Here is a 12,539-nt window from a genome sequence, read left to right as displayed (position 1 = left end):
TATATAACACTCAATAGTCTCCTTATTGAACGATGATCTACCACGGCCACGTCCTCTTCCTCTTGAGTCCATTCTTCCTCTTTTGTGACCACGACCTCCGCTAGTCCCTTCATGCTCATCAATCTTGTGTGCTTTTTCATCTTCTTTATCGACTTTCTTGAACTTTTGTTCATGCACAACAAGTGAAATTTGTAACTCTTTAACAGTCATTTCTTCTAAATTATTTGATTATTCAATAGAGACGACGACATACATATATTTCTCAGAAAGAGTTATGAGAATCTTCTAAACGATCTTTGTATCCGTCATCTCTTCACCGTTGCTTTTTTTCATTTGATTGGAAATGGTTAAGACCCTACCAAAGTAATCGGGTATTGTCTAACCATTTTTCATCTCAAGGATTTCGAAATGTCTCCTTAACTTCTGCAACATAGATCTCTCACTCGTTCGTTACCAGCAAATCTTTTCTTCATTGATTCCCATATAGTCTTGGACGAAGTTCTATCCAAGTTGTATTCAGATGTTACTCTATCGATTGCTTGATAGAGATATTATTTAACATGCAGATCAACCATCCTCGGCTCGTCCAGTTTCTTCTTTTGTGCATCACTCACGACAATGTTGACTGCTGGCTCTTTAATTCCCGAATTATTAAGCTTCCTAACCCTTTTGCATGCGCGCAACAAGTTTTCCATCGTCTCACTCTAGTGATCATAGTGGCCGTCGAACACTAGAACCTTCATATGATCTTCGCTAGTAGTCATCTATCACTTTCTCTTGTTCACAAAGATTCTGATTATACTCTGATACCAATTGATATAAGTGAAATCAACGGTACTTCATATATTAGCCAAAAGCTTAAAATTCATTACTTTCCAAATGGCTATAAACACACATGAAACAAACGGTACAAAACTGAATATGAGAAAAGGCACAAAACTGAATACGAGAAAAAGCAGGAAACAAATTAAAACAAACTTTGAGCTAGAAATATGCAAAGACTAAGTAACCCACGTGCTTGGACTTTATATCTATCATGTATGCCATACATGAAAATAATATCGATTTATGAATGTTATTGGCGTAGTTGCACTAGGATGATTGTTTAAGATCAGGACAAAGATTCGTGTATGTGGTTCTAAACCTAAGTTACCACACGAGTAAAAAAATGGAGACAATTTGTAATGTTTAACTAGCTGGGCCAAATGCCTTTTTGAGTTGTTTTTAAAACAGAAACTAAGCTAATTTACAACTCGTTTGCCGTGTCTTCTTTGTCAATGTAAACCCTATAACTGCCCTTACTAAAAAATCCAAAATTCGATGTTCACTGAAACTATAATTACTCAACTTGTTCACAGCGTATTCTTTGTCGATGTAAACCTAAAATTGTCCCTGTTTTAAAATCAAGATGCCTTCTTGTTCTTAAAACAGAAACTAAGCAGCATTTGTGTTTTATTCCAATACGTCTACCTAGCTTATCTAACTACCTTGAGGTGAAACATAATTTGTAATACAAAATGGTAATGTTCTGTTTGTCCTCAAATGAGAGATACTAGGGAATAAAGAACGCTACGCATCATACATCACTGATACATCTTGGACATATTTGCTATGGATGATAAGAGAACTCCACATGTCGTCTGGTGCGTGATGCCCGATCTGTTGTAAGATTGGACTGTCCTAACCTTTTTAGACTTGGATTAATTAGATTCCAACCCCTTGAAAACTCCGTTATAAAGTGGCCTCATACTAGAACCGTATGAAACACCTTTCAAATAGTCAAAGTCAAATCTGTCCAAATTATGAAACGCGTTAATTCGTTCATAAACACGAATATCAAGTCTAATACAATATTTAATTTGATTATCAATCTCTAAAGTCAATAAGAATCGACTTCAAATTTATGTTTTATCTGGGGTAGTATCTTAGTCTATAATGCATATGCTATATTACAACTTGAATTAAAATTCCAATTATATATACATCAGTGCCCATACTAGCTGCTAACAGGAAATGGTGACTTGGGAGCTTCATACTTAGACCGCCAGTTTGCCACACATGGACTACAATAATCAATGAATGAAATTTTGGTGGTTACCTACAATCAATGTGTACGTCAGATTGAAAGATTTTTTCTTCTTTTTTCTTAAAAGAAAAAAAATAACATGCTTTATTCTATGCAATTTTTCCAAACTTAAGGGGCGGATTGGAAAATTAGGATTGGGAATTTGAGAAAAGAATAAAGTGTGATTAAGACATTCGAATATTTTTTAATATAAATTTGAAAAAGGTAAAAACGTGCAATCTTAATTATTCATATTTTACATAATGATTTTTTTAACAATTCTCGAACACTTGTATCACCTTAACAAATAGATTATCTTTAACCCGAACAACAGAAGGTGACCTTGACAAATAGATTATCTTCCACCCGAACAACAGAAGGTGAAGACTCGACCTACCCTTCGAAAGAAAACCCACAACAAGAAAAACCATAACCCAACTTGAAACAAAACGTAGACTTAAATCAGCAACCTTCCATAAAATTACATATAATGATTGTTAGTAATTTACTAAATAAAAATATAAATAATGATTAATAAATGATCAAGAGAATATATTTCTAACTAAAAGGTGACTAATTATTTAATGTACTTTCTAAACATAGTATTATTAGGATGAAAACCTAGGAAGACTAGACCTAAAACATTCCTCATTCGGATAAAACAAACATTAAGAACTTATTTAATTAACAAAAACCTTCTAATATAATCACTAAATTAGTAAAATAAAAAACAAACAACAACCTCATCATATCTTGTTCTCTCTTCTCTCTATTTAACCAAGGGCTTATTATTATCATTATCCATAATCAAGATTAATTAATTAAGAAGACAACGATGACCCATTAACACTGTCGTTGTGCTGCGGTTGCTGCTGCTGGTGCTGGTGCTCGTCGTTTCTATTAAAGAAATCGACACCGACAAGGTGGTTGTCGGAATCTTTCTTACCAAACGTCATCTTGTTATTATGCATCCACACCTTAAAAACCCCTCTATCAACTCCGATTTCGTTGCAGAAACTGATTATCAAGTCCTCATCTTTCTTCTGCATCTTCCACCCAACACGCTCCGCTAATTCGTGCATTTTCTCTTTCTGATCTTGCGTAAACTTTGTCCGGAATCTTTTTTTCCCGGTGGAGTTTGACCCGAGTAAGCCGATGCCGCCGGTGACCGGAATTGAGGAGAATTGAGTGGCTTCCGACGGTGGAGCGGCCAAGCCGGAGCTGAGAGAGAGAAGCATATGTGGGGCTGATGGGTGGTAGTAAGAGGACGAGATCGGCGGTGGAGATGGTGAATCCGGCGGACTGATACTGTTTTCTCTAGCTCCGGCGAGTGATAATGGTTGAGGTGGGCCAGGTGGGGGTGGTGGAGGGTGGTGGCGGTGCTGGGGTTGGTATTCGATGACGTGTTGGATCGGTGGGTTGGTTGGAAATGATATTATTCCGTCAGGGTCACGGCGGTGGAAGTTGCGGTGGCAGCCACATGCTGCACATTTTAATGACGTGGGGTCGTTCGGAGATGACGTCAGCGACGGCATGAACTCACCGCACCCGTCCACCGCGTGACCACCCATGCTCGCCGCGTGGTTTTTTAAACATTCTTTGTAAGCTACCACGACCGGGTTGTGGTGGTGGTGGCGGGGCTTAAGGCGTTTTAACACCCCGTTGGTGAAGGGTGGTGGGAGGTGTTTTGGGTGGTCGTTGTTGGGTTGGATCTGAGGGTCAGGATCAGGGGTTTTGACTGGGCTGGTGGTGGTGGTGGTGGTGGTTGGTGGTGGTGATTGTATGTCCATGAGTAAGTAATTAATTAGAGAGATTTGTGAAAATGGTTAATGGTGGTGGTCCATAAATGGAAGGATGAAACTGGGGACGATGAAGACTGTAGATAACCTACCTTCTTATGTGGTGCTCAACTGTCTTTGCTTAACCCTTGGTTTATCTAATTCAATAGCTCCTTGGTTAACCCGAATTTAATAACACTTGAACCGACCTTATATCTTATTATTTTCATATTAAAAATTAACAACTTACTTTTGAATTATGATGTAGGATTCAATTTTCTAGGAATTTAAAGATGGTAGATTGTAAGTTGTTTTTGTTGTGAAAAGGGTTCGTTTTTCTAGTCATATCATACTACTAGCTACGTGCCCGGGTGATGCAGCACAGTATGCATGCAAACATGTTATTGGATTCGTAATCGGTGTTACTGTTTCTGTATGTGCGTGGCTTCACAATGGTATGCGCGTAACCCGAAAATAGTATGTTCGTATTGCGACATTGAAATCTTAGCCGGTATTAGTAAGCATGTCACACAACGATTGTACGCGTGCAATCAGTTGTCGATGCGCACTTAACACGACATTGAACTCGTCTTGACCCACAACCAGTTCCGTTTGACACTGTTATAACCCGAAATTCGTTATGACTTGGCCCCTTTCAACCCAAACCCGTTTCGTCCCAAACCAAAGAAACCTTTTTGTATCGACTCATTCTAACCTTAACCTTGTAGACCCATGGCCCGAACCCGCCCGATTCGTTTGTCGGTCTTTAATGGTAATCACGTAACACGTTAAGTTTTTAAAATAGAAAAAGTATAACAATACCATACTCAAATTAAAGATAATAAAATACTCGTTTTTATGGTATAATGTTTTTAAAAAAATATTAGCGTGTGAAAAAGTTATAAACGTTTAAACGTCGTAGGGGTAGTTGGTTTAAAATAAGGGTATATATATAACTATTATATAAGTTAACAAAATATTACTAAAGTTAAAGGACCAAACTTTTAGTTAATTTTGAATAATTTATAAATCAACCGTATGATTTTAGATTTGCTAAAAGACAAAATTGTCAAAAGACAAAATTACCCCTAAAATGTCTTAATTTTATGTATTGTAATTTGTACTAAAAGCAAAAAGTTTGGTACCTCTTAAAAATTAAGAGGTCCATCACTCATGCTTTATATATAGTATAGATATATCCGGTAGGGTCTAACATGGTTTGGTATGGTTTGGTTTTTAAAGCAAAACCGAAATTAAAATTGAAACTAAAGTAACGGTTTTTTAATATACAAACCGTTTGGTTTTTGATTTTTCGTTTATATTCGGTTTTGATTTGGTTATAGTCAGGGTTTTATTTTCCAAATTTGTGTAGACCAAGCAAAAACAATATAAAAAATGAAACTGATGATTTTAAGTTTGTAAGAACGTATTAGCATACCACATATATATTGAATTCAATAGAACAAAAATAGGTGCGCTGTTACGTGGAACCATACGAATATAAAGTTGTTATCGTAGCAGAGCTTAAAATTCAACAAAGTTATTAATTAAAAAACACTAAAAGTTTAGTCTCAACCTTTATTAATCATCTTATGTTTTCAAAGTTTAGTCTTAGTCTTCATTATATTTATAATCTTCATCTTCATCAATCAGTTTGGTTCGATTTTTTAAAAATGGAAAACCGAAAATTTGATTTTTCAAAAAAACAAAAAAAAATTAACCGTTGGTTAATGCTTCGGTTCGGTGTTTTCGGTTCAAATTTTTCGGATAATTTGGTTCGGTTAATTCGGTTTTCTATACAATCTAATATCCGGCAAACAAAGCAAATCCATAGAGTTAGTTTCGGGTAATATGGGTAATTGTAAAAGTGAATGAATCAGTATTTTTCTATAGAATTTTTCAAGAATGTCAGGATAAACCAATTCTGGTTCGACCCGACCACTATAATCTTTTTTTTAAATCAGCCCGTTTCGACCCTAACCCATTATGACCTGTAACCGAACCGGGCCGACCCATTTTCTGGTCCTAGTTATAATTTATTTAACCTTTTTTAAAAATTGGCCTATCATAACATAAACTCAGCCTAACTCAATCTCATTTCAACAACACCAACCCGACCTATCTGTCTAGACTCTCGACACCTCCGTGTGTGATGTAAATGTATTTCCATGATGAGGTTAAAAAATTTTCAAGTGATAACCAAAAGGTGTAGTTTTAGAAAGGATTAGTAATGTATTAGTTAAAAAAATTGCTTTTGTTAACACCGCATTATTTGTGATAACTTATCTTTAAATAGGCTTTTTTTCATCCTATTTATTTTTGAAATAATGAAGTACGTAGTTAGTGTTGTGTAATAAATAGTTGAATATTTACAAATTTTTATATGAAGTTCATTTACGTGTATTTATTTATATTCTTTTAATTTTGAATAATGTACACAAACAGAATCCGATGGCCTTTTAAACATATCAATATCGATACCTTACTGTCTATTGGTATATTTCTATCGTCTTATTTGGTCCACTACTTTTCACATCGGTACTTCTACCAACTTACATCATCCTTGTTTGTATGTGATTATTATTTATTTGTAAATTTTGTTTGTGGAAAATAGATTCGTCGTAAGGCTATGTGAAGCGGAGGGCAACAAAATGAGAGCGATTTTCAATACGTGGCGACACGTCCAGTGACAAAGCTTATACATACACGTTGAGGGGGCCGGACTCAATATGTATACAAAAATTCATAGACTAGAGGGGGCGGGCTCAAAATTTCGGTCGAAAACGGGTAAATTTACACTATGCATAAAATTTTCGGCCAAAAAAAGATAAATTTACACTACCGAGCATAAAAACGGGGGGGCCGGGCTCAAAATTTCGGTCAGAAATGTGTAAATTTACATTGTGTATAAGAATTTTCGCCCGAAAAAGGATAAATTTACCCTAACAAGCAAAAAACAGAGGGGCCCAGCTCAAATTTACGGTCGAAAACGAGTAAATTTACACTATGTATAAAAATTATGTATAAAAATTTTCAGTGGAAAAATGATAAATTTACACTACCGAGCGAAAAAACGGAGGGTGCCGGGGCCATCCTAGCCCAACTAAGCTACGCCAATGGCCACGCCAGTAATTGAGCAATTTTCATTTTAAGAGTGTAACGGTGTTGTTTCACACGTGATGGCCTACCAACGGTTACTTTATTATTTTATTATAATATTCATTCATCACCAGGGCTACCAACGGTTAGGGGTGTTCAAGAAATCAATACGAACCGAAACCGAAACCCTAATAAACCGATCCGAATTCTTATTCGGATATTCGGATCGGATCAATCCGAATATCCGAATAACTAATTTGGAGTCGGATATGGAATTTAAAAAAAAATCATATTGTTCGGATTATTCGGATATCCGTTTAATCCGAATAAAAAACATGTTTTTATGGTATTTTCCAGTTTGGTATATTTATTAGACTATTATTTGAAGTTTGAACTTTAAATTTGGGTTAAGAGTAATTCGTATTTCCCGGTATGTGTGTTTATTGTGATTTTAAACTATTAAATTTTATGAACAAAAAATTAGGAAAAATTTTTAGGTTTATCTTGGATTATTCGGATAATTTTGGGATACCATCCGAATTGATCCGAAATGAATTCGGATAAATTCGGATCGGATAGGAATATTCCTAATTCGGATCGGATTGGATCGGAATTCGGATAGGGTCCAAAAATTTTCAAATCCAAATAAACCGAATAAACCGTTATCCGATCCGATGAACACCCCCAACGCTCAATTTATTATTTTATTATTCGAATGGTTAATTATTTGTAGTTTTCTTGAATGACTAGCCATGCACCAAAAGTTAAGTATTCATTACCATCTACAACAATTGATTTCGCCGTAATTTGTTTATGTTTCCACTTATATAAATATAACTATTAGTGTGTTAGAGGTGTATGTAAATTTATAGAAAATTATGAAGAGAAATTGACCAATGATGAACTGTCATGTAAAAGGTGGGGAGTTTTTGCACATTTATGAACATCTATAAGGTATGTATAAAGACACAATAAAAAAATTAGAAGGTACGTTTATTTGTTAAGGGTTTATTTGGAATGTTTTATTTTAATTAATTGAATTATAAAAGATTTAGAAAATTTGTTGTCTTGGAGAGAAAATTTAGTAGTTGTCTTAGTGAACAAGTTTAATAGATATATAAACAAGAATCTAGGATACTGTTTTTTTTTTTGTGTCAAGAGAAGTCTCTTTCTTTATATATTTGTTAAGTTCGTTTGATTATATGAAAAGAGTCAAGGGTTGCCACCCTAAAATCTCACGTTCGCTTGTTTATCTGTTTGTTTGATCCGTCTGGGCCAACAATTGGCATCAGAGCTACGGCTTGGATTTACGTAAAGTTTCGCATTAGTTATCTTCGAAGGTTTTGTTCGGTTGAGAGGTTTTGCCATTAAGTTTTGGGCTGTGTTAGGAGTCAATTATTTATGAGAAAGTGTTTGGATTTTGGAATTCACGTTTTAAAATCAAATTCGTGTTTAGCAAGATTGTATCCTGGTAATCAAGAATGTTTTTTATGATTTAAAGGAAGTAAGTAAGTAAGAAAGTAATCAAGAGTTTGTGGTGTTTGTTTATTTACTGGAAATTGATTTTTGTATCGGGAATCGATTTCTATTGAAAGAGCAAACCATTAAACAAAATAAAGATAGGAAAGACACGATGGTGATTGAGGAACTTCCAGTATTGAAGGAATCGAACTACAAAGCATGGTCGACCAAGACAGAGGGATTATTGAAAGACTACAGTTTTTGGGACGTTATTGAACCTACAGTCGGCATAGATGTAGATGAAAGCCAAATACATGTACATGGCATTGGGGGCATATTTCAAACTCTAGCGGAAGATATCTTGGTACAAGTTGATATACTCATGGATGCTAAAGGAGTATGGCGTGCTTTGAAAATTCAGTTTCTTGGAATAATCATGTATGAAAGGTAGAAAATGAAAAAGCAGCTCAAGAAGCCGCTGAGAAAAAAAGATTAAATGAGATCGTTGAAAAAGAAAGATTGGATGCGATTGTTCAAGAAGAACAAGAACGTAAGAAGGAAGCTCAGGAAGCTGTAGAGAAATGTAACATCCTACTTTTGATTATAATAAATAAAAAATTTTGTTCCTTAATGGTGTCGTATTATTAAGTTAAGTTAAACAGTAAGAACACACAGTGTGGGATTGAACAATAAAAGAGAGAATAAAGGATGGTAATGGACCTTAGGTCCTTGGGCTTGGGGGTATTTTAACACCCTAAACCCTCTCTAAAACCCTAAAACCTCATTCCACCACCTAGCCTCCATAACACACTCAAAAACACATACAAAGACTTCTCTCTCGTTTCGGCTCAAATCCAAATCCAAACCAAGAAGATTTTGTGTTAGATCTTCGTCAAACAACAAGAAACACGTCTAGATTCACGTGTTGAATCAGACCCGAAGCAAGAAGTGACCCAAAAGGGTACGTTTTTTGTTAAATGTTAAGTTTTCGAGGTTGGTTTGCCCTAGGATTTGATACTAAGGTAGATCGAGCCTTATTATGTAAGAAAAATGTAAACCTGAATGTAAACAAGACATCTGGGATGACACGGGACAAACAAGTGACGATTTTAACGTGTTAGAATGAGTAAACAAAGTTGTTATGGCCCTTAACTCGTTTTATTAGTAAAACGGGCATGACTGGATGTAAGGAAGTGATTAGATGGAAATACACGAAAATTTATGTTTGAATCGAGTTCTGGAGAAACTCGATTCGTTTGGAAAATGAATCGAATCAAACTAGAAACGGTATTACCATTAACTCGGAGAAGAATAGGACACATGTGAGTTTCTAGCCCAATTTTCTTATTATGTTTTCGGGGGCTGTGTGCATACTCGATGTGATTAGTTAATACACTTACCGTAAGTGCATGATATATGAATGTTTGATGAACGATATAGAAAAGGTTAAGAGTATGTATGAAAGTATATATAAATTTATATATATAACGAAATGTATGTATGGATGTATGGCTTTTTGGAAAGAAGGGACCAGACCCTAATAATATCTGAGATAGAAGGGACCAGACCCTACTAATATCTGAGATGGTAAAGATATTTATGCATGTAGTATAAAAGTATGAAATAATGTATGTATGTATGTAAAAAGGAATGTATGAGTGTATGTAAGTACAAAAGGAAGGTAAACATGTTAAGTATATGATATGTATCTTAGGATGCGTATATGTAAGTAAGTGTATGAAATGTATGTTGCCTGATTAGCTAGAAGTCACTCAGCGTAGCTAACTTTTCGTATGCACGCAGGTTAGTAAAATGAGACAGCTGGCTTGAAGAGAGACATATGACGGAAGAATAAAGAAGCTATCATCTGAAGACTTAAATTTATGATCTTTGAATATTAGAAAACTATCAAGATAAGTGAGCAGAAACGGAGCAAGAAATCCATTATTCATCAAGATGAGAGATTGATATGATACTGAATGAAAGGAATGATACAACTAACAAGTCTGTAGATTTAGAACGGTTAGTGGTCTCCATTAATTAGGTCGACGTAGTTGAATAAATTATTTATCTATGTTTAACTTCGTTAGGTGGATAATTAACGCATGTATACGTTAAACAGTGAGATGTGCCCAGTTAAAGAAGGGAATTAAAATTAACTCCGAATGCTTAAAGATCCAGGTGAGTTCTAGCCACTTCTCCTTAAACATTTCTGGGGTTGTGTGTATACTTTTATGTGTATAATATAATTTTCATGCCTATGTTTGGATTGTGTATCTTGAATGTTATATTATATACTTATTATATAATCGTTGATGAAATGTTAGAATGTTTGAATGGTAAAAACTTGGGAGCGAGCCTTTAGAATACTCGCGAAGAATAAGTAGCAAGTCCTACTAATACATGTGAAGAATAGGGAGGGAGCCCTACTAATACCTGCGAAAAATAGGGAGCGGACCCTACTAATGCATGTGAAGAATAGAGAGTGGGCCCTATTAATAACTGCAAAGAATTAGGGTGTGTCCCTTGTAATATCTGCGAAGAATGTAGAATATATAGAGGTAGAATGTAGAATGGCAGAAGTAAGAAAGTAAGAACGAATGCAAGTACGGGTTTGTGTAGAATGGTGTCTTCGGATACGAATGTGTATGTTGTAAACTTATAATTTGTGACTTGTTAAACTAGAACTCACTCAGCGTTGACTTTTAGTGTGCACGCACACAAATAGATTGAAACAGCTAGCTTGAGAGCACACATGACAGAAGTATAAAAAAGCCTACATCCGAAGAAAGAAGATGTTTTGATATTTTGTGATGTCTGAACTTATGTTTGAATGATTGTTCAAACGTAAAATTTTCATAGAATATTTAATAGATGTTTGAAGTTTTTATTATTCCACAGAAATTTTAATTAACGCTGATTTTAGAATTGTGTTAATGAGTAAATCCAACGTCAAGTAGCGCTGCCGGGTCCGGGGCCTTACATTCGATTAATCGATTTCATTACCACACAAGTCAGTTTTGAACCTCAGGCGTCAATGGACAGTGATAGTGCCCAATTAATCAATCGATCAATTGATTTCACACTCAAACGATTTCACCAATTCACCTGCTTGTTTTTCAGCTTCTAATCAGACTTGCATGTCGAACCTCACCATTTAGTAAGTCACACAGCGACCAGCGAACAATGGAAACTTCGTTTGTTGTTGTGTTCAAACATCGACCATATGGTAGAGTTGGATTTTGGGCTCAATGTTTTTGTTTAAAATTCGTTTGGGCTTGTGCTTAGTTTTTGGAGTTTTATTTCTTAGCCTTTCTTAATGAAGAAACACGGATCCACTCCCCAGGTATGGGTCCTGGATCCAATGAGTCCACAGGGTACAATACGATAATTACTACCACGATATGAGTAAAGCTTTCTAAAGTCCAATGACCGGAACCTGCAAAACAGACACCGTGAGTCTCGTTACAGGAAGGACAAGAGGGGGGGTCAACCTGTAACCACCCTCCGGCGTGAGAATCAGTAACGTTCGTAGATGGAGAAAGTACTAAAATGTAAAGACTAAGTGTAGTCAGAATGTAGGTGAGTGAATGAATACCTCATACCGTTTGACAAGGTATTTATAGCCGAAGGATGATGGAAGATGATTAGGGCAGTTGTCCTCTTCTAGAAGATCTTTGATAACCGCCTGGACACGTGTCTTCTTGTGATTGGTTGGGCTATACGTCCCATGTGCATGGGTATAACAACCTGGACACGTGTCACCAGCTGATAGGATGGATCGCACCCTGACCATGTGCACGGTTATAACAATCTGGCTAGGTGTCCTTTGTTCATTGGTTAGTATGTCACGCATTCCCCAAGTAAGAATCATGAGCCTTCTTCTAGAGAGTACTTGAATGGTGACAGCTGGCCCGCAGGCACTGTCCTCCAGTTGCTATGCGGATAGATGTCTTGTCCTGCGGACGACTTCTGAGGACGCCCGGATGCTTCCGCCCGTGCTACGAGGACGTTCCTCCTCTATCGTGATATGCGGGTGACCCATGTGTCCCGCGGGTGGCTTATAAGAGGATTCTCTGTGACCCGCGGGTGGTACTTAAGGGTATTTGGGTCTTTTTGGTACCTTACCTCTACAA

The 12,539-nt window shown here is 36.2% G+C and overlaps 1 protein-coding gene across 1 annotated transcript; it reads right to left on the bottom strand.

The window, feature by feature from the left end:
• Positions 1-2,698: 2,698 nt before the first annotated feature.
• On the bottom strand, positions 2,699-4,018 carry LOC143628602 (zinc-finger homeodomain protein 11-like). The gene has a single exon (XM_077098150.1). The coding sequence runs from the start codon at positions 3,853-3,855 to the stop codon at positions 2,887-2,889; it is 969 nt and encodes a 322-aa protein (XP_076954265.1). The 5' UTR covers positions 3,856-4,018; the 3' UTR covers positions 2,699-2,886.
• Positions 4,019-12,539: the final 8,521 nt, after the last annotated feature.

Source organism: Bidens hawaiensis, unplaced genomic scaffold (genome assembly GCF_021521415.1).
Source record: "Bidens hawaiensis isolate Kalapana, Puna unplaced genomic scaffold, B.hawaiensis_p1.1 tig00005028_1, whole genome shotgun sequence".
Taxonomy (NCBI): domain Eukaryota; kingdom Viridiplantae; phylum Streptophyta; class Magnoliopsida; order Asterales; family Asteraceae; genus Bidens; species Bidens hawaiensis.
The sequence above is the reverse complement of the archived record's forward strand: the minus strand, read 5'-3'. Positions and strand labels throughout refer to the sequence as shown.

What these genes read in the sequence shown, in the direction of transcription:
- LOC143628602 (XM_077098150.1), bottom strand. Translation starts at nt 3,855, where the DNA reads ATGGACATACAATCACCACCACCAACCACCACCACCACCACCACCAGC.